We start from the raw sequence: 23,947 nt of genomic DNA on the forward strand, positions 1-23,947 counted from the left end.
GGCCAGCAACTGGCCTATAATATAAACTCTATAAGACTATAGATTAGAAACCTTGCAAGTCCTCCAAATAATACTGGGTAATATTTTTTTTGTTATTTTACGGAGTCACAAACACAAACATTAACATACAAACACAAAAAAAATGCACAAAGTCTCTTCAAAATCTTTTCGTGACCACAAAGTGTGGTGTGAAGCAGGTTAGTTGTAACTGAATGCTCAGTTCAGCTACGACTCACCTATATGTTTGCGTCACTAAACTCACAAAGTAACTAAAGCCAAGTGACGCAGTTACCAGAGACCAGTGTATGTGATCAATTGTCAGTACAACAGTGAAATAATTATGGGTCACAATACCACAAAATGTGTATTTTTTCATGTTTTGCTTGGTTTGTTGAAGAAAAGAACATTACGGTGTGGGAAACCTGCCGGACTTTCGCAACCACTGCTTTGTACTGTGGTCACAGTGTGTTACGTAATAACACAGCATGTTAAGTGTTATAACTCTTACTAAATTTCAAAAGTGCTTCAGACAGATGGTCTAGTCCTTCAGCTTTTTCTGTATCACTCATGATGCTGACGTCTGTATGTAAGCAAATTATTAACACAAAATGTTAGTCAACATTCAGTCTGCATAAAACAAAGACAAACATGACATGTTTTACAGCACTTCAACGACTTTCCTGATACACAATAATAATGAATTTGACATTTCTGAAAGAAGTTTTTTTTTTTTTACTTTTTTTTTGAGAAAAAAGAAATCCTGTAAACTGTGTTAGAGAAGATACAATTTAAACAATTTCTGCAAGACAAATACAAGTTCAAACACTACCTCTCCCTCTGTCTGCTTCACAAACACACCAATGCACGCACGCACACACACACAAACACGTCACGTGTCATGTGCAGAGTGCACTGGGTTCAATCTCCCCTGAGAAAGGTGTGTATAAATAAACTAAGGAGTGGTGTCTTCACTGGTGGACCGTCACAGACAAAGAAACAGGTCTAAAAAGTACTGAAATGCAGAAAGAGAAGTGATGGTGAACAGAAAAACATAAGCTACTATGTACAAAGGTCAAAATGCACAGACACGTGGTATTTTGGAGAACAGACAGGGAAAAGGGTAACAAGGTCCCGCAAGAGCATTTCTCCTGAAATGTATATTTAGTTTGTGGTTAAAGATATGTTGCTCAAAGTAGACAAATTTGTTTCTTTGGTGACTTTATGAGATTTATAAGACAACTTATAGAATCACATCGAATTCATGGTGTAAAACCAACACTTGAGTGAGGAAGTAATAAGACAGAGTAGAGAGTAAAGGGGAAAATAAAGAGAGAGAGATACTGATCTGATGACAAGTTAATTAATAAAGTTAGGTTTTGGTTTTTGTGTAGCCATGTAGGAATGCATCAGCCTTTATTTGAGCTCTGTATGTAGTTACACACACACAGACACACACACACACACACACACACACACACACACACACACACACCAGAAATAAACGGTACCAGATACTGTCCAAACAATAAAGAAAACTCTAGTAGACTTATGTTGTCAGATTAAAAACTGTGCTGCAATTTATCCAAGAGGCTATTTCAACAGTAGTGAGTGGTGGTGAATTCCCAGCATTTAACCTTTTTTAAATAATCTAGGAGCTGCTGAGGTCACATTGCAGCCATGTTGTGATGAGGGTGCCTTCAAACCGATAAGATGACGGGACAACAGTGCAAGTAGCTGTATTGGTGCAGGCAAATCACTAAAGACAAAAAATGAAACATAAACCAGAGCATTCGATTTGAAGGCCGAGAAGCAGTACAGGCTTTTTTGAGGCGGGATTGTACAGCTCTGGAAAGTTATCACAGGAGAAATAATTATTCATGAGATAAAGGATACATTAGCACCATGCAACACACCAAACATTTCTATCTAGTGTGAGCAGGTGCACCAGTTTTATTGGCCAGAGCCGATGTTTCTGTTATACTGTATGTGATAATGTGCTACTTTAAACATTTACTCCACCACACTTCCTGGATGAAGGTCCATTGTGTAGCTACAAATGAGTCAGGAACTGTTTTAACTATTTTATTACACTAATCTAATCTAAATTTATTCTTTTTCCTCCATCCTCCATCTATCCTCCATCCTCCCGGTGCATTCATCTCAATAAAATGATTGAGGAAAACTGCTGGTCTAAAAAAGTCCTAAGATGCTGAAACCTCAGTAGTATCTGAAGGGTGTAAGTTGTATGTGCATTATGCTGCACATTGAAGATAAGATGTCAGGGTCCTCTCTTGTAATGGTAGCGTGGTGGTTAATATGCTGCTCTTTTTCATGCAGCCAGTGTGCTGTGTAGTAGGCCTTTTCAGCAAGGTATAGTAAGGTACAGGAACAAAGGAGCCCCAGGAAGTAAACTAAGAAACTCATTCTGAAACTATATGGTTCTGTAGTTGACACATTCATATGTGTTAATATATTCTGTTCTTAAAAATGTATTCATTTGTCAAGTATATTCATTTGGTCAAGTATACCCTTACCATAAACACACTCAAATTTTCAAAAAATGCAAATACAGTGGGTGTGCTTGTTTGTCAAAAATAAGATATAGCTTTCAGAGTAAAGTACATTCCAATATATTAAAAGCGAGTCACGTGTGTCACCCACAATATATAAAACATAATATTTAGCCATAAGACATGCCTCCAACCCCTAATTTTAATGCTTAATATCTATGTGAACTTGGTAAACTAGGATAGTTAAATGCCTTGAGATAAGCTGCAAGCAGTTTGTTTTGAAACCTTCATGAGGCGCGGCTGTTCAATAATTTATTGGACAAGATCGCCCCCTGGTGAAAATTCATGTGAACTGGTTTCCTTTTGGATATAGGCCTAAACCTTTTTGCTCACTTGAATCCATGCTCGCTATGTTTAAGTGCTTTCTAACTGTAGCGTCTGTTGTAGTAACTGGTGTTCACTGAACACAAGGAAACACTGAACTATAAACCCAAATGTCTGGAAATGGAGGCCTAATAATACATAAATTACTGAACTCTAAATAACTTACAACATTAGGTTGGTGCTGGTACATACTTTGAGCTAGGTAAAGCATTTTTACGTGTACTTTGACCATTGTCGGATTAGGATTTGCTGTAGTAAACAGCATTATCTGTGTTCTAGCAAAATTCTTTCAGTAGCATCGTAACGTTGTTTTTGTATAAAGTATTCTCATCGGTCGCGCTCCATTCTCAGCGTGGTTTGAAAAGGCGACACAGAAACAGGACAAAAACAGACCCCATTCGCTGCCGAAACCCGGGATCGAACCAGGGACCTTTAGATCTTCAGTCTAACGCTCTCCCAACTGAGCTATTTCGGCGCGTGATTAGTACTTAGCCGGCACCCCATCTATACACACATACTGGCAAAATGGTGGCATTTATTATGGTCACGAGTGATCTATCTAGCTGTACCTAATCAATCTACCTAATCAACTTCTCAAGGTCGTCTTCAAGAGTGAGGACCCCCCCAAAAAGTCTCCAAGTCATTAACGTCCTGACTTTCGAAGACCATGCGATAGAAAAACGCGAAAGACAACGTTTTACGTAAAAGCAATGCCGGTGGAGAAGAACCGCAAGGAACTACAAAGTCTTACGTTTTCTCATCTCATTTTCATCTGGAGGTATTCTAACGTTTGACCACAAGATGGCGCCATTGGAGACCATTAAACTCTGTTTGGCATTCTATTCACTGTGAGCCTCTGTCCTTTGAAAATAACAATGGATTTAGAATAAAATCCTGTGTCTTGTTTTGAAAACTGAAATTCAATGTCATTGCGAGCTTTTTGTGGTAATTTGGCATGTCACCTTACCATTGTTGGGATCAGAGGCCTCTATCTCAATCAGTCTTGGATTTAAAGAAATTTTGTTGTAGTGTAGTATAGTTTATATTAAAGCAAGACATTGATTTGTTGCTTACCAGTTATTCCTACAAACAAAATAAAGACATTCATACAAAAAATAAACATTCTAAACACACCTTATACCATTCCTTCTTGTCTTTAATGTAGGCTGAGGAACAGATATGGAAAGCATGCATCCTCCTAGGTTTAATTACGTTAAGAGCAGAGTATTTTACAGTATATACAGTACACATACAGTATACATGTATATTGAATTTACTTTCTTAATTGGGTCTGTGAAAAATCATCATGTAATATCAGCCACTAATTAAATCTACATTTGTCATGTTGTAAGGAAACGTTGTCTCCTTACAACATGACATTGATTAAACATCCCAGCATCAGATAACACATTGGTCAAACTGAAGGTCTCTGCAAGAACTGGGACCAATAGGTACATTAAGTCCTGTCAAAGCACTGCTAATCAATTGTTCTTCATGCCATCCATTACTGAGCTCAGACAAGGGACAAAACATTTCTCAAAGTCAGTACTGGTTGAATTATTTGCCATAAATCACAAAAGAAGGGAGAGACTTTAAATACTTACATGCTGGCTATTCTGGCTTATGACTTGTGCGTTTTTTGGATGGCAGCCAAATGTGAAGACATTTTCACAGTATGATAAGCAGGAGCAATATTGTAAGACTCTCCTGAGCAATCGGTGGTAGGAAACCGTGTAGCTCGCTATTCTTATCATTCTGCACTTACCATTAGTATTTGTTTTTCTTTTTTCTAATGGGGTTCTGCAGTGGTGCAGTGCTGTCCCTGTATTAGTCATACGATGTCCTTATGCCAGCTTCTATGCCTCCCATCCCTTCCCTTCCCTTCCCTCGTTTCCCCCTAATCTTCCCTCCATACTGCCTCTCTCTCTCTCTCTCCCTCTCTGTCTGTCTCTCTCCATCTCTGTCTCATGTTTTTGTTCCTCTGTCACCCCCAAGGTGACTTTCCTTCCTTCACAGACACTGCAGCTGTTCCTTGCTTTGTTCTGGAAGGACTGAGTGTGGATAAGAGATGAGAGAGATGCAGACCGGCGGAATAAAGAGGAGGAGAACCAAGGGAGGAAACGGGGGTGTGAAAGAGGAGGGGACTGATGAGATTATCAAGCAGGATGGAGGAATCTTCACTGTTGATTCACTGCACAAATCAGTAAAGCAACAAACACTCGCACACACGTGTACACCACACGTACAGACACATTTGTTCTGGTAAAAAAACAAAAAAATTGAAGTGTGAACATCAAGAGATTGAGCTGCCTCGACAGATGCTTACCTGACTAACAAGTTTCATCTTCATTAGTACTGGTGATTAGCACAGTTGTCACATCACAGTGAGGCATAATGAGGGTTCACTACAGTCGGCACTAAATACTGCAAGTATGTGGGATGGAGTTTCTAAATTTAGGGACCAGAGAAATAGGGAGTGGAAACAGGAAATGTAGAAAGGCAGGGACAGCTGGAAAATAAGAGAGACAGATTCGGACAATAAGTTGCAGAGGATGAGAGATGGAGGACATCGCAAGTCAACCTGAGCAGGAAGAATCAGACCAGTTCACTCTTAAAAAGTAATAAAAGTAATGGAAGAATAGTGACAAAACTTGCTTTTCAAAGAGGCTCCCTCTCAAACTAAGAGTCACAAAATTGGCATATTCTTCCATTTACAGATCATAACCATGTGAAATCTTAAATAGTCTAATGATTTTGAAGACACTATATACAAAAAGGTCGGTTGGTTGAAAGTTGGTCTACTACGTTAAGTAATTATGCCCTGGTATTATGTTGAGAAAGTCTCCCAGGTTATTAAATTAGAACACAATGTGCCATTTGTTTTTGATTAATTCCATTTTTTTTCTCCTGTATTGTTTTTTCATTGTGTCTAAAACAGAAATAGGAGACATTAATTTTTCTTATTTCAAATATTATAGCAGATTAAATGCATATACACTGACATGTATGAAATAGAAATAAAATTTCCTTGTAAGTAATGACCTGTATTGGAAAAACAACCGTGTTACGTATGAAATATGTATGAATTGATACTATGAGCATTGATCAGTTCTTAGATAGATCACCTTTTTAATACAGATTCTGTTCTGTTCTATACAATAGCACATAATATAAATCTTATACAATACTAATATTCTTCTATACACATGGTCATAAATGTACAGTACAGTGTACACACATACAGTATTAACACAAATACGCTTATATGGATCTTCTCTTTACAGTGACTTTCCAACTCACTCAGAGTTTATCACAATGGCTGATTTTCTGTCCGGCAGATGATTTTGACCAAAAGGAAAATAAATAAATAAATAAATAATTTTTTTTTTTTTTTTTTTTTGTACTAAAACCCAAAACAGACACTTCAATATTTACATCCCTGAAAAATGTACATGAATACACAAGAATTACTGTCTTCTGTCTGGCTCACAAATAGTGTAAAAGGGCTGAGGATGAAGAAGGAGATAGCCCAAAGCCCAAGGAGCTCTCCAAGACTTGAGCCCATAGAAACTTTAAAGTGTATTCTACCTACTAACTGACATAAATCTTTACTTTCCGACTGTAACACCCATAATACAATAGCTGATTGAGGACTGGTTTATTGTTTTATGTCCAGCATGTCTGGAAATGAGACATGAAGCCCTGAGGAGATTGAGAGATACAGATTATAGTGTAACATGTCCAGGATTCAGTCCAGAAGCTGACAGAGGTCTGCCTGTCTCTGCCGTGCTGTCCAAAAAAAATGGGCTCTGCCCTCCAGAGCAACAAACAGCTAACATGAGGAGATGTCCCATGGTTGTTTTTCCATGTTCGGATGCTAGTTAACCTGCAGTGACTACAGTGACAGTTTTAATGAAGTTTTCATAAAATATTGCCCTTTGATTCCCACTTTAAAACTGAAGTGATACAATTTCAGTAATATTACAGTGGCCTGTCATATACACATAGTTACAACTCCTCCACATAATTTGCTTTTATATTATGCCCGGTGGCCCTCTGCTGTTAATCAGAAGATTAAGTCCCCTTTCTTCTCTCTTCTTCCTGTAATCTAAAGCATAAACAGAAAACCAACAATTCTGTGTTCACATTCTCTTTGTTCACACCCTAGGGGTCATTGCTTTGCTCGTGATTTATTGCACATAATCACAGACACACGCTCATTTGGTCATTTATGCAACCACACGCTTGTTACGCACGCAAACACACAGGCATACATGCACACAATGTAAACACAATCACACAAATATCCTCACCTACATTATCATGACCGTTTATTAAAAAAAAAAAAAAAGTCATGCCTTTTAGCTTTAACTTGCACACATTCTTCTGAAACATGGTGCTTATTGGAAAAGAAATCTGAACCAATTTTTTATTTTTATTTTTTTGCAGTTTCCTGGTAGTTCCATGTGAGCCTGTAAACTTTGAATCTGAACGCTTGCATTTACCTGCCATTAATTTGCTATACCGTATACAGTATGTGCAAAGGCTTTCACTCTGATACATTGTTGTAAACATACAGCAGGACATTCAGCACCATGAGAATATATTAATAATTCAATTAAGGCATGAAAAAATAAGGGAAAGAAAAAGAAATATAGACTTCCATTAATATTTTTCTCACTGAGAATATCTGTGCAGGTAGATATTGGTGTGCTTTCACAGATAATGACTAAATATAGATCAGTGTGCATTAAGTGTATGTGTATGTCTTTGTATGTGTGTGTGTATGTCTATCTGTGCATATGTACATGCACATGCAAGTTGAAAGTGCACGCAGGAGCAATAAAATATACCTTTGCTGTAATCTAACCCTTACCCTACAAGTGGGGCGCACTCTAGTATTTTCAGTAGCCATGGTTATAGTGTTGTCACAATGCTTGACCAGCGTTGCCATGGAGAAACAGTGGCCACCTTGTCAGTCAGGAAGTGGACTAATGAGGGTCTGTTTAAGGAGAGCAGAAAGCTGCCTCTAATTAGAGCTCAGGACTCACCTGTCTCCACATCTGCATGGAACCAGAGGTCATGGGATTTGTCCTGACCTTTGTAAACAAACTGGCTCTTATTTCTCTCACACCCATGCACAAATATACACAGGATCCACCTCTCCAGCAAATTGGTAAGATACATACAATTCTTCAAATTCACACACACGCACTCACACATGCAAACAGACATGTGCCCGCTGAAGACCAGCGTCATTCCCTCACTGCCTCTGTGAGGCATCGATCAGTGCCATCGCTGGCCTCCACCCGTGGCTTGCGACTCTTCCTCTGGCCTCCCCCCTCCACCCAGGAGTTATGAATAACTGTCCCCCCGCTGAGACCTGGGTCCACCTGCAGAAGGGACACTACCCTTTTCTTGACACGTGTTTTGAGGGCACGGCGCAGCTTCTGCCTGGTGAAAGCATAGAGCAGAGGATGAAAGATAGTGGTTCCATAAGCCATCGCTAAGAAGCAGAGGCGGAGCCGCACCAGGCCATCACTGGGACCCAGACACAGGATCAGAACATTGACTGCAGACAAAGGGGCCCAGCATCCCAGGAAGGTGGATATGATGATTAGGGACATTTTTAGGACGCGACGTTGACGTTCTCTGCGGTCCCTGTGTCTGCGCACTGCACGCCTCAAGGCGATGATGGCAGAAACCGAGGCCTGGACACCCATGGAGGAGGCAGGCAGAGGTGAGGTGGCGTGGGTCTGCGTTGAAGCTGAAGCTGAGGCTGAGGCTGGGGTTGGAGAAGCAGGGGTGGCTGGTGTTGTCGCGATTGGGGTGGTGGCAGCAGTACTGACAGTGGTGACTGTTGCTCCACTGTCAGACATCCCTTGGGGCATGGAGGAGAGCGGTGGGGGTGATGTTGGTGTAGGGGTGGGAGAGGGGATGAGGGGAGGATGGGAGAGGTTCTGGTTCTGGTTGGAGGACACTACCTCTGTGGGCAGGCTCAGGTCCTTCCTCCTCTGCCTCCTGCAGCGTATCCTGCAGGTGGTGTCCTTTGCACGTGTACCCCTCATCATGTGGGAGCCAATGCGGATGTTGAGGGCCTGTAGGATCCTGGAGTAGGTGAACAACATGACGACCACAGCGATGAAGAAACAGGGCACTTGGAGTAACAAGTGGTAATACATAGCCAGGCCTGTGTAATACCCCTGCCCTCCAACACACAGCAGTGTCCTGTTCTGCCATGCCGGAGGCAAGTGGTGTGAAGGGGAGGAGGGGTGAGTGGTGGGCATTAAGGAGGGAGAAAGGGAGGAAGAAATGGGGGTCAGTCCAGTGGTGAACTCAGACTCATTGTTCTGCCTTTCCGGCTCCTTATCCTCACCATCCTCAGACCTCGAAGAGAAGAAGTCCCCCTCAAGGAAGGGTAGGAAGAAGACAGCCAGAGACACAGCCCACACTGCTGCCAGGAGCAGCGCAGCACGCCTGGGGGTCAGTAGACGACTGGCTGGACGCACTGAGATGTCGTATCGGTCCAAACTGATCACCAGTACATTGACCGCCGTGGCCACACTGGTGAACGTGACACAGGCCTCATGAAAGCAGCACAGCGTGGCCAGGCTGCCAACTTCACTTCCATTAGCTGGTACCAGGATCACAGCCACAGTCAGTGGCAGACATAGCACACAGACCAGTATGTCCAGCACATGGAGGTTGACCGTGACTAGGTTGCTGACTGAATCCACCAGGTTGGACTGAGCACAGTAGAGCACAAGTACGGTCAGGTTGCTGCTGAAGCCCAACACCAGCTCCAGTATCAGCACAGTGGTCAAAGATACCTGGAAGCCCAGAGGGTAGGGCGTGCTCCATCCCTCCTCCACACCCACCTCACCCCCTCCATCCAGCAGGCCTACCCCCTGACCATCGCTGGTCTCCAGGAGGTCACGATAGCCTTCGGTCTCCATTGACGCCACAACACTCCTTCACACATAGCAACAGTGCCCACCACACCAGACCATGCTCTGTCTCTCTTTTTCCCCTGGGTCTAATGAGACAGCAGTGAAGATGGTGGCCGGATCTGTGGTTGATTCTATAAATAAAAAAAAGAGAGAGACAGAAAAAAAGGGGAAGAGACAGACAGATAGAGGACAGAGAAAGATCAAGCAGTTTAGCAGTCAGCTTGTCTCATATTTACTCAAAAATAACACTGTACAACAAGTACAAGTCAAACTTGTCAGATTTCACAAGTGAAGAGAAGCTATGAGTTACCACAGGGAGGTGAAAGTGATCTTGGCAGTCAACTGGAATCATGGGGTGCAGTTCAAGCTGCTGCTGATGACCCATGATGTCTCACTGGGCTCAGGCAGTTAGACAACAACATGCTTCGCATTGACAGTGGTAACAGTTGAGGTGAACTGGTGAGTCTCTTGGGGCACATTTGCAGGTATGAGTGAATTAAGCTGGGACTCAGCAGAGAATCTCCTAACAGTCTAGAGATTTTAACAAACCAGTGAAGATTTATTTCCTGGCTAAGCGCACAGTTCATATACTATGCTGAATTCTGTTACAAAGATATAACCATGCTTCTCATGAGCGTGAGTGGGTGGATGTTTGAATCATTCTTATGCAACATACATTATGTGGGTCAGAAAAGAAGCTTGCAGGATAAAGCAAACATATATGAATCCTCCACACCTGTACTGTTACGATGACAGTGACTTACTACATACTGTCTATGGCTAGATTTAGCTTTACCTGTTCCTCCATCACTGACAACCCACCTTGTGAAGACAAATAATGCCTCTATAAATCCAGTAAATGGCAACATAAAAACCTTGTTAAAACCCGTTTTTTTTGTTTTTTTTTAACAAGCTTCTACCTCCAAGAGGAGAGGTGGCAGGGACATTGGTAGGCTGGTAGAGAGACCGTGTAGTGCATGTCAACATATCAGGCACCCAACTGAGGGTGGCAGCAGTTAATAGTTCTCACAGGGAGATGTAATGAAGATGAATGGATCAATGATCCACAGACAGTGGCGGCTAAACAGTGCTATCAGAGGATGACCAGCTCCCCTGGCATCCTCTCCTCAACACTCCCTTTCTCCTCTGCTCTCGTACATCCGTCACATCCCTTCCATCCCGACTCTGTTCCCTTTTCAGTTTACTGGCTGAGACAGACTACTTTGCATGTAGAGCATGTTATTCATGGCTAGCTGGATGCTCTCCTGTGCCTGGGAATGAATCTCATAAAGTACTGGTTGATTCGAGAGCAGATCCTTTGTCTGTACAATGTAAGAAAAAACTATTCCCTGCCCGACTCTCTGAATGAAGAAGAGCTACAGGTGTGTTCTCAGTGGCAGCACTGACCCCAGCCTTTGCTGTCAACCTTTCCTCTGCCGCACCTTTTGTTCTCACCCTCTTGTTTGCCCTTTTCCCTTTGTTTTATTTCACAGTTTTTCCTCCCATTTGTCATGTGGAAAGGACCTGCAGGCAGAACAGGACTCAGTGTGGAACAGTGGTCTATCTTAATCCACTAATGGGTTCCATGGGGTTTGCGGTGTTGCTGGAACATTGATTTAAAGCATCATCGATCTGCCAATTTAACAAGCCTGAGGCAAGGGAGCACACAAACGCACTTGCTATCTCATCCTCTCACGGGTACCTGTGGTCTCATTTTGAGCACTGCATAAAATAGTTGTGAGTGGATTTGTTGTATTCCCTCCCTTTGACACCTCCTGCAGTTAAAGAATCGTTTTCTTTGCTTACTTCATCACAGGTCAAAGTATCACAAAGTATTTGACTTTAATACACAAAGGTACTGTTTTTAAAAAAATATTAGAAGCAGCTTCAGTATTACCCCTATCCCCAAGACAGTCAAGAAATTATTAAACTGACAATGGACATTTGGCCTCTGGGTTGTAAAATTACAGTAACATTTGATTTCAAAGACAGGGTCCTAGGATTAAAATCTTAATCCAGATCCACCCATGTTTTTGACACTATTCACACTGAGCGTCTAACAGAAGAATATTCAATGGGCTGTGACCTTATAATGTCATCAAAATCAATTGTTCACTCTCTTTGGTCAATATGGTGGACAACAGGGTGCAACAGGGGATCGTGGAGCAAACAAAGGGACACTTTATATTGGACAGTCAATCACTTACACCAATCACTGAGGCAACATACATGTCAGTACTACACTGACCAAAACAAAAACAGGGTGTTATAACACAAAAGTCAACTGTGATTTAAATTTTATTATTCGCGGATAAAACAAAATAGAGATATGTTCAATTCTTCATTTTGACAAAAATCAGCCAAATAATTCTGCAGTCACTGATTTGATCAGTCTCATAAAATGTGAGGCCATCATCTGTTTCTCTTAACCATCCTGCCAATAATTAGAAGGGGGTGATGTACACTGGTGAAATGAGCAGGCTCAATAGCTTTCAACAAGTGTAATTTCTGCTATCCTATGACTAAGAGAAACAATAAACTACAATCAGTGTGTGATGATCTTGTAAAAAAGCCACAGACAAAAGAGTAGAAAACGTCTATGTTATCGTGTGGTTTGGGGGCAAGACAAAATGTCAGAGGCCCTTTATATGAGCAGCTGTGGTTCTAACCTGCGGGCAGGAAAAGTCACAATATTCTGGTTTTTACAAGGAGAGAGGGAAGAGGAAAATTAAAATGTGCAGACAGGGTGCTGAACTTTTGGTAGCTTTTCTAATGATCACCAGTGTTTGTGTGTTTCAGTGGGAAATGCAAATACTCAGGTTCATTTGAGGCTGCAGATCTTAGTCAGTTTGTGGCCCTGGCAACTGAGAAACAAGCTACAGAGAAGTCCATGTCAGTGCACTGCTGTCTTCTGTAATAATGTTTTGGTTCTAATCATTGCATTGTACTGTTGAAACCAACTAGAGTGTACGTACGTGTGTATTTCTCTGCAAGTTGAGCTGAGGAAGTTGCAGCAACTGAAAATAGCTGGAAACAAGGTGAAACTTTGGCACCATAAATTACATCCTGTGATTGACAAGCCAGACAGAAGGGAAAGGGAGCAGAGGGAGCTAAAGGCATGGCCTTCAAAACGTTATATTAGGAAATGGCCTGAACAAACAGACATTAAAATCTAAAAAGTCTGACAAGTTTGCTGACATCTCTGCTTTGATAGTTAATCTAAAGATAAAAAAGAAAAAAAATCTGAAACTCACCCCATGAAAAAAAAAAAATTAAAAAATTGAGTGTCATAGGGGCTGACTTCATTTCAGTCTAGTTTTGCACCCCACCACCACCACCACCCATCTTCAGTCAACAAATCAGAGGCATAATTTAAAATCACGTATTAAAAGAAAAAAAAAAAGTGTCTGGATGGCTCATAATGGAATGAAATGAGTAACTATCATCCACAGATTTTACTTTGGCTTTGCACATTTTTTCATCAAATCTGTTGTCTCAGTTAGTGTACATTCTGAGCTTCTGCTCCAAAACAGCAACAACAAACTGACAGTATCCTAGACTGCACAACTGGACCCTGCTGTCGGGGTTATTATAGGTGTCGGGCAGGAGATGACAGGCTGTCAAGCCCCTTTTCACAATATCAGAGGGTAAATGCTAGAGCAGATTCTGTTGTCGGTGTGAGACTTTAGGTTTTTCTCGTTCTTTTCTAACTTTTTCTGCTCTCTTGTAATATTGCATACACTTTGAACACACACTCTAAGCTATACATATATATGTTTCAGTTCTTTCTCCTGACAACACATGCCAGAGGCTAAATTACTTCTGCCCAGCTCAAAGACAAACGGCATGCTTTTGGGCCCAAACATAGAGTATGAAGCATTTAATATTCTTGGCCTGTTTGTTAGGTATGTCTTGGTGAAACATAACACACCTCATTAGCACACTGAGAGGATATGAAAAGATGGATGATGTCTAATGTACAGGGAATATGCTGCAGGTCAATTAACAGTGACGTGCTTAACATATGTCAAGCACAGACTTGTATTCTGAGGAAATTAAGAAAATGTGCACTCAAAAATTAAACAATAAGAAAAGTTTTGTTTTAGGTACAGCCCACCATACTGGGGGAGGGAGACGCTGACGCAGACAGAGCAACTGGCCAAGCAGATGCTCAAGCCAAAGCAGGTGGAGGGTGTAGATGGCACTGATACGGGTGATGTCTTCCTAGACTCCCAAGATAACTGCAGCAAAGCACACTTTGCAAAAGTTTTACCAAGAGTGCAGTCAACATAATGAGGCAGCAACTCAGTGGATGTCAAATTCAACTTTAAAGTTAATGACATAGCCACAAATCTTTGTCCCCTATGATCAGTCAGACATTGTACTTTGTTTTTATGATTTCTGCTCTTTTTTTCATTCACAGAATGCACTTTTCGTGCCAGAGATCACTCTGCACAAAACTGAGTAGTAAATGTGTGATTGTGTGATCCTCTCTTTAATGGATAGACACACTTCATTTCACACAAGATGCACCCCAGATGACAGGGAAACTGCATTTCCATGCCAGTGCACCTGTCTGATAAAAACAATACACACACACACCTTTCCAGACAGGTCTGAAATGAGGCAGAAACGGTTTATTAAATCTGGCCCTTTGTGCCATGACTGCTGTCCACTATGCTGCTGCATGCCGGAGTCTCAGCCTGCTGCTGTTCAAAGTGCTGTTCCTGTACCGAGCCTGAGGGCACGCTCCCATTTTCACCTCACTCTCTGGCGATCTCAATGTGACAGTGTGGTTGGTACACGTGAGAATTTAGTTTGGTAATTATTTAAATGTAAGCACCGCCTGTGCTCTCTGTAAAACTTTATGTGCTTACTTTGCATATTTCTGAGGGTGTAACATCTTTCTACAGAAGACAATGCCCTTGTATCTCTTTGTAAGGATTTCTAAGCGTTAGCTGCACTTAGTACAATGTATTTTGTTTCTGGTTTGTTGTTTTCTGACTCTTTGTGTGAACATCTTAGTATTGCTGTAAGTTAGACAACACAAGTGTAACAGCTTGAATAGGAAGCAGGACAGATGTGCAGCTCAGACTTTATTCCACAAGCTGACGTCTCAGCCATCTAATGTTTATCTGAAAAGTCTTGTTTGGTAGAGCACACCTCCCTTCAGGTTTGACTAAGATCCACACTGGATTGCTTCGAGTTAGCCTGCTTAGTCTGTCCTGTTGGCAGAAGTCCTCATTTTAAGTCTGCTGCTGTTTATATTCAGCTGCTGGAAATCATCCAGCTCCTCTGTGAGTCGCTGCGCTTGGCTCCATCCCAGTGCTGTTTACATGAGGACAACAATAACCAAAGTAGATGTGTATCACTTTTTCCCCAAAAAATAAATTAGAAAAAGAAAATGCTTTGGTAGCAATCAGTCTCTGGTTGTTCAGATAATAATAATAATAATAAAAAAAAAACAAGTTTACATAAGGGCATTGTATCTGACTACTGATGCACAAGGACAGCAGTGTAGCTGCATTGTGTTATGGTTTATTTAGGCTACTGTCCATAGAGAAATTGTTATCTGTTTCTTCTTTGATGGATTTATTTCCTTGTAAAATTGCAAAATGTCAGTACAAAATGGTGAGGCTAGAAAGAAGCCTTTGCTCTTTGATTTTATGGGACCGACACCAAAAGCTGACATTTAGGGAAGAAAGGGAAACAGAAGAGTGAGACAGAAAATGGTGGTGGTGGTGGTGGGCTCGGGGGTGGGAAAAGACTGAAAGCAAAGAAGATGCTGGTGCATGCAGCATGCTGACTCATGGCTGTCTTAGGTATTCCTAAAGTCTGCAATGAGACAATCGATCAAAAGCATAATTTTCCCACTCAATTCATCCAGCAGTGCTAACAGCAAGCAGCCACCAGCTGGGCAGCAGCATCCCTGGCAGGCTCCCAACAAACCAGCCCGGACAGGCCAACAACACAACCCGCTCAGTGAGAGCAACAACATCCCAACCTCTCTAATGTGTCTCTGATCTGAATAACTTCAGAAACACATGCTACAAACTGAACACTGTACGTTTATTACAGGTGTGAGTGTAGCTCCGGAAGTGTTAAAAGCAACACTGCTATCCTTTATATGAGGCTAAGCAACACTTCACATGGTAAAATTATAAAATGGGTTATCATAACTCCTGCCAAGCTCGCTGAAGACACACAAGCACACCATGTAGTCCATAATGTATCGCTAACTACCACCCACCTACACAACCACCCACTGCCAGCCCTCGTCTCTGTACACGCTCCCTGCCAGTATGTTCTCCACAGATACAGCGCAAGATGGATTGCTATCTGAGGTGAATGACATCGTGTGTGTTTAAGAAACTGCTGAATCCCATCTGCACTTAGGTCTGAGACAAGTTAGGGAGAGAGGGATTGGAGGTAATGGGAGGTAGGTGCAGTGAGGGAGTGATGGATGTGTGGGAGGCTTAGGGGTGTGCAGATGGATGCTGAGTCTTGTGCTTGCTGGAGGGGAATGTTTGTTCCCTGCTCACTACCTCTATCCATCTCTCTTTTGAATAGTCCCATTTGCACCACCTCGCCTCCCCTCCTCACCATCCATCTTACAACCACCACCACATGGCTCTTTGCTTTTACACTGTACAATATCTTTGTGTAACTCCACACTAGATCACCTGGATAGACTATTCTGTGACTTTGAATATTAAACTAGTGCTTCATAATGCAACAGTGCAAGTAGCCTCACACAGATTACTGTCGCTACATCAGAGACCTAGTAGTTAAGATAAAAGCTCATATGTCCAGCCACTTTATATCCCACAACTTTGACAGGCCGCTACTGGAACATCAGTAAGAAAGCTAGTAGGCAGGTTAATTATCACAGCCTGCAATCCATAGGAACAGCGCTGTATAGAAAGAAGACAGCTCTGGTCCACAGGGTGTGAGGCATCATTACCACCTGACAGCATGTTCGATGGATTTCATTTAGCTTCAACATTCATTAAAGACACTCCTCTGTATCCTATATCTAGCAATGACGTCCCAAGCCTGTAATTTTACTATTACAAGCGCCACCCATCAGTAAGCACTAATCAAGGCTGCTATGCAATCACAGTTCTTTGAAACAAGAAGAAATCAAAATCAAGTGCGAAAGCTGGCGAAATGAAGTAAAAGTGAGTCAGATCAAATGGGGACTGTTACGTAAATCAGCACTCCGGAAGGCTGTTCACTGGTCCAACGAACAGAATAGCTATGATTAGTAATAATGATGGTAAGACAATAAAGCAGGATAAAATGGAGAGATATAACAATGTTCATTATATTTCTTTTATAACAGTAATTACTCCTACATTCCGTATTTGAGCTGAAGTGATTGCTTATGATTAGCAGCGTCTCCTCCTGTCTCTCCATTTCAACAGCTCTTGTCATCAGGAGTTAATGGATCGTCCGAATGCAGACGTCAAACTGAAGTAGCCTGTGTGCTGCACGAACCTGTGCTGATTTGCTTTTTCTGTGGGAGTGTTGTGAATGAATAAAAGTCACTGTACAGGGGTCTGTGGTCGCTTTAATGCTGCTCTGGTGACAAAACACCACGAGGTGTTTGCATGATGAGCAAGGAAAAGCTTTGACCCTTAGTCATCATGTAAATACCGACATCGCTACACTGAACATAATCATACACACACTGATGGAAGGTGCTGACCCAGAAAAGCAGCTTTACTTTTTTTACAGTTAAATGGGCAGTCTGCTGTTTTTACACACAAAGATAAAATTACTCGTCACTACACAGCCTGTGAAAACAGTTGTGTCACATCTATTGTGGCTCAGGAGGAAGCCTAATCGAAGTCTGAAAAAAATAACCTTGATTTTTAATCATTTTATTTTATTGTAACTGAAGAAATGCAATTCTATACTGCTGGAGAACCCCTTTAATAAAAAACCCCATCTATATCCCACATGGTCTTGGAGCAGTGTACTATGACTAGGGCATTAATTAGTTTTTTTCTAGCTTGACTCTTTCATATAATTTCAAGAGTTACTGCACAAAAAGTCTTAAAGCTGCAGAGTAAAAAAAACAGTGTAAATGAAAAGTATGCCCACTTGTTTATTGTCTCTGCTTTTGATCAAAAATGCACCAATGGCCTGTGTGACTGAATGAGTAGACGACTGGATGGTGGAAGCTTTGATTTCTTTTCTTTTAGCATATAAAAAGATGAGAACATTTCATTGTGCCCTGTGGAGGTTTCTGGTAAACAAACAGTTTACCACCCAGTGTTTCTTAACAAACCGTATTGTGTGCATCCTCTGGTCTACAGTATGTGTCCTTCTTCATAAAACATTTGCAAATCTGATATACAAAGCTATCTTCACACTCTTCATCTTCCCTGCCTTTGTTGGTGCTTAAGACTTTCACATCGGTGGAATAGCATGAAACTATTGGTAGGAATGTTGACGGTGTTGCACGTGTGTTCAAACAAACTCAAATGCAACCACTGCTCCATTGCACCACTAGTGGTCAAAAATCCCAAAGTGTACCTTTAATAAACTTTGTGAAACCTTATGAAATTCAACAAAGCAGTGATTTAAAAAAAAAAAAAAATCAGGACAAATTTGCACTTGTATTGCTTCCTTTCAAATCTGATTAAACCTTGCTTCAGCAGATCAGTGCATGCAGAGAGAGAAATGTCTGTGCACCAAAATCTTATGTTTTACAGCCATCTGAAGACCATGGAATAAGCAAAAGAGTAAGTGGAACTGATGGGGTACTAGAAAAAGACAGACTGAAGTTGTCTGCTTCAGGTTAAAATAATTAAGCTATTTCACTCAAGGAGGCAATTAGAGCTCAATTAATGCCATTTATCTCCTGCAGACAGGATATCTTTGGCCAAGAGCAAACTGTACTATCACACCATAATGACAGACAGAGGTCTTACCTGAGGGAGGGGGAAACCAACACACAAATAAATTCACACATACACACAACCAAAAAATAAAGGACTCATTTTCTATTCCCACATGAAGAGGTTTCATAAGAAAAACATACTAAATACTTGTGGTGTCAATCAAGCTTAATCAAATCTTATGTCTGTCACCTTCCAGCTAACGTAGCAGATGCATCAGCAGCATGGAAACATACACATAATTATATTAAAAACATACCTAAATATGTCATGTAATACATAAGCAAGGAAGCAGCTGTGTTCCTGTTCTTCAGATGGGTGGCCACACTGAGTCTATAAAGTCACTGTATTCGGGTTTCTTCTGTAATGCATCTGTCTCCCTCCTCTTGATAGTTTGTTTCACCGTGGGCACTCCACTCGGTTCTTCTAATGATTTATTGTTCCATCTTTTCTATTTGCTCTTTATGTTTTACGTTTTCACTGTCATCCTCCTGCTTTCGTCCTATCCACTGCTGAGATCTCCTTCACCTCTCTGTGTCCATGTACTCACACACTTCAAAGAAACTTGTTATTTACTATATAAGGTTAGGGAATTAAGTGTAGTGCAATTATAATTTCAAACAGTGAACACGAGTGCACTGACGGGAAGGACGTGTAATCGCAGTCGTAATCAATACAATCAGTGTGCGAAGGGTAGTTACTGGTATTTATTATGTTTTGACTGTTTTCTGTTATTATACTTGCTCAGAGGCTGCTTCTTATTTTGCAACTTTAATTATTTTATGCAAGGATGCATGCACTTTCATGTTCCATGCTTAAAAAGAGCTCCAAGTTTTATGAGATTTCTCTTTGGCTTGGGGACACAGATTTAAACAGATGTGGCCAGTCCAGTCAAAATGCAGCTCTAAATTAGGAAAATACAAACATAAACACAGTTTAAATTCCTTAAATACAGTTGAGAGCAGCTGTTAAGGCCTGTTGCCAGAGGCTTTTACTGCAGTAAATACAATTGTTTCTTGTAACTACTGTGAGATTTTGTACTCATTCAACAACTGCTATCCTAGTAAGCAGTCCAACCATTTGTTTACAAAGCAAAATTAGAGATATTGTCATGATGAATTAATATAAAAGCTTGAAGAATTTGAATTGTAGAAAAACAAAGACTTTAAACTATTAGTATTACAAACAAAACAGCGGAAAACTTCTTTAGTCCCTCAAAATGCATGCAACACTGTAAACCTAAGCACATTCATTTTAAAAGCCATTAAAATACAATCAAAATAAATCCTACAGAGGCTTTCTGGGAACTTTTTATGACAGTGGAGCTGCTCTTACATAAATCCTGTGTGCTTTTCCCACACTGTTGTTGTCCTGTAATACCTACAACAAGACTCTGATCATCTACTATCCAGTGCTATTATATAGAGGTTAAATAAGACTTCACTATCAACATGTCAGATCAGAGTTACACCACTCCTTTGCCCATCGCACCAAAACAAAATTTGACAGCTTCTCTCAACTACGCTGCGGCATCTAGCTGGAGAGTGACACGTGTGGTGGAATATTTCCCCACCAGCAGCATCAAAGCTTCTCTATAAATACATGCACAGACACAAACACACAATGACCCATATGCAAAGTAAACACGCAGGCTGCCACCACGCGAGTGAATGGAAATGGGAATACGATAAAACAATGGTCCCTATGGGATTCATAGCAAGAATTTCACGTGGAAAAAAAAGAGGAAAACAGACACACATGTACACACAAACATACCACAAGCAGGAAACATCACAGAAAAGGTGAGCTGCTTAATATTAAGATGTGTTAGTCAGTACTTTAAGTAGCTTGTTAGAGCAAATTTTCAGAGTGTGATTAACTTCAGGGTCTCTGAAAAATCACAATGAAAGTAAGATTGGGGAGACAGTCAAGAATAAAACAAACACTTTTTCTGTGAAATGGTTGCATTACTGTGCAATACTGTCCCCTTTTCAAGCTGAGTTCTCCACATTTAATTTAATTTAGTTTTTACTAGAACCTGTTACAAATAAAACCAGCTAGTCTACATCCTCTAGATTACAGGATATTTTAGAAAGTCATAATCTGCCAGTTGTTCACAAATAACAGAGACACACTTACTAAGCAATAACTCTGCATGAGTACTTCAGGCCATATTGTGCCACATTTTTGTGGCATAGCACTGTGTGTCACAAGTGAATATAAAGAACTTGGAATATGTGAAAGTGGGAGTGCAGAGCTGTGAGAGAACACAGTGGGAACACAAGGATAAACGAGCAAACATAAGTTATTATTAAAAGTCTTTGTTGGAAAAAACAAACTTTTAAAACTTTAACTGAGGCTATCAAATGGCAAAACAGTCATATTAGGAAACAAACTATTTCACTGCACCTGATCCCAATAATTTCACTTGTAATTTGTAGTGAAAAGCCCCATCAAAAGTCCCATCATTCATATGGTACTGTTCACCTAATGCAAACAGGCAGCAGTTTGACATTAAACGAGCCATAACCTTAACCAGAAATTAAGAAATCCATCACAGGACACCACCGTTCCACCATCCAACCACATATGTTCCCATTTCACATGTCATGAACAAGTGAGCAGTGATTCAAAACAGTCTTTGTCACTGCTCCATATTCAAACAGGTAAAGGATTATATTACATGAGGCAATGTATAGTAGTATTTGAAGACTTCAAAACCATTACTACATTTATGCACCAGAGGTTAAAAAAAAAGAGTTTTATGAATTCTGTGCAGCACAGTGACACCTATCATATTTCAGATTTAAATAATTACATAAAAGCACTATGACACTATTTTCTCCTCTTTCTAATGAAGGCAGACTTAATAAATCCGAGGAGCACAGATAAACAGTCCTTTGAAATCCAGGTCTCATGGGGTTATGACAGTTCACGACCAGCTAATAACACGCACTGGAATAATTTTGTCTGATAAAAACATAAAATGTCAACATTTTAGTTGGTGAACTGAGCCGTAGCTCTTAAAAATGATCAAACGGGACACCTTCATGTCAAGCGTGGCGCATCCATGTGACTGAAACATATCAACAATCACTGTGGGTCTGTGGAAAATGGGAGACTTGGAGGATCAAAATTACTACAGGCTCCATGGAGCAAAAACAAATCACTATGGGGTTATATATATATATATATATATATATATATATATATATATATATATATATACGTATAATAACACAGGTTTTCTTTTCCTCTGTGGTACAAGTGTCGTCTGATTCTTACTGAACATGACAAGAAAGACAAAATGATCATGAACTACTGAAGGATTCGTGTCTGAAAATGCAAACAAGCGATTAAAATCAGCCAGTGATATGTCCGGGGCTGTTTTCAGGCCCCTCTTAAGTGCTGTTCTCACAATGAGGTGATTTGTTATTGTCGCCTCCAGTCCGGAATCAAAACAGGTTTAGACTGTCTTTTCCCTTCAGTAGACAGCAAGGCATTTCATTTCATTTGGCAGAAGATATACGTTCATTTAAAAACCAATATCCCATTGTTTTTTTTGTTTAAAAGAAAGAAAGAAATCTTGTTGACACTGAAGATATATATACCTGAAATTATAAAATGGGTCGCATAAGAAGAAGTAATGTAGTCAAGTGTTGAACTTACCAGTTTGGTGAGTGGGAATTCCCTTTACATCCTACTGCAGGTGTCGGTGCGCTGCGCTATCTCCAGTACTGGACCCCGATTCACTCCAGCGCTCTCCGGGACAGCCGGCTGTCAGCCAGAAACGTGACCAGAATAATTTGCCTCCGTTTTGTCATAAATATTACAGCGTGGGGGGGTCCTCCACGGCTGCAGACACAGAGCGCAGCAGTGGCTGTTGCCCGCTCACAAATCAGCTAATATCATAGTGTTTTTTTGTTTTGTTTTTTGGCGTTTTCCTTCTAATTCTCCACTCAGTACAGTGCGCTACACCTGTCCACTTTTATGCAGCGGACTTGTCCTGCATCCCACTCACGGACCGGCCAAACGCATGATAATGCGCTAACCGCTGGAGCGCAGTAGCTCCATCCCGGCGACCAATACGGTGATCTGCAAGGAGGGGAGGGGGGGGGGGGGGAAGGGGGAGGAGACAGGGATACGGGGTGTTGGGATGTGTGTGTGTGATGGGTAGCCTTTCACAAGGACGACCTGAGATTCCTCAAGGGTGAACGCTCCTCTGTAGTAATTCAACGAGATTTCCCAATTACTTGCGTCTCCCTCTCTCTCCCTCTCTCAAAACATATTACACACACTTCACCTGATCTCCCTCAAAGGAAGATGACTGGATTCAGGCTTGACTTGATAATATCAGCCCCCCACCCCCCCTACTCTGGAGGAGGCTTTTGGAGGCTTCTGTCTATGCTGTGCTGCACACTGGGGGCTGTACAGTGAGCGTCTGCCCTGCTCATGTCAGACTCTAAATTTCCATGTGGCGACTTCATTGCCGGTGGAGGATGAGCTGGTTAAAGAGCAGATTCATGAGGCTTGAAGCCATATTTCACCTGGGATTATCGTCTCGTTGTAAGGTGCATCCTTCCATCTGCTCTAAGACGAGTACCCTGTCACCATGAGTTGTGCGCAGGGATCAAGGTCACTGACTGTTACAAATGTGACCTTGGGCCCACAACAAATATAAGGTCCCTGTCATTGCAGCTCTCATGCTGATTCACAGACAGTTGTTTTACCAAAGGGGTGTAAATTACTGTGCAAATGAGTATGTGAAAAAAACTGTGCAGAGGGAGATTTAGATAAAAGGTGAGAACACCTGAGGTCTCTGAGGAGATCTGGGGTAGCTGATGTCAGCAGATCTCTGTTCATAAACTCCCTGCAGTGGAATGTGTGATTAAATCCAAAAAAGCCACTATTACAGATTCATATTTGTTTTCCCTAAATGCATGTATTAGCAGACTTCTGATTATTGAACCTATTTTTAAATTGGTAAATGGCTCCTAGAACTTGTTACACCTGAATGCGAAATTTTTATGTTTGACCCTAGTATGCTAATAAACAGACGGTGTTATAAATACTGTTTATATAACCTTGAACAAGAAACATTTCATTGTCTCTAAAACAAAATTAAATCAGTGGAGACCTTTTGCACCTCCATCCACTGGTAGCTGGCTGTCGCCTCATATTTACCAGACAGACG

At 41.2% G+C, this 23,947-nt stretch overlaps 1 protein-coding gene and 1 non-coding gene across 2 annotated transcripts; both read right to left on the reverse strand.

Annotated features, from left to right (window-relative positions):
• Window positions 1–3,296: 3,296 nt before the first annotated feature.
• On the reverse strand, window positions 3,297–3,369 carry trnaf-gaa. The gene has a single exon. It is a non-coding gene; the product is annotated as a tRNA-Phe (tRNA).
• A 4,780-nt stretch (window positions 3,370–8,149) lies between these two features.
• LOC121179565 (G-protein coupled receptor 22) lies at window positions 8,150–9,850 on the reverse strand. Its single transcript, XM_041034470.1, has one exon. The coding sequence runs from the start codon at window positions 9,848–9,850 to the stop codon at window positions 8,150–8,152; it is 1,701 nt and encodes a 566-aa protein (XP_040890404.1).
• Between the last annotated feature and the right edge of the window lie 14,097 nt (window positions 9,851–23,947).

The sequence above is a fragment of the Toxotes jaculatrix genome, chromosome 3, assembly GCF_017976425.1.
Source record: "Toxotes jaculatrix isolate fToxJac2 chromosome 3, fToxJac2.pri, whole genome shotgun sequence".
Lineage (NCBI taxonomy): Eukaryota > Metazoa > Chordata > Actinopteri > Toxotidae > Toxotes > Toxotes jaculatrix.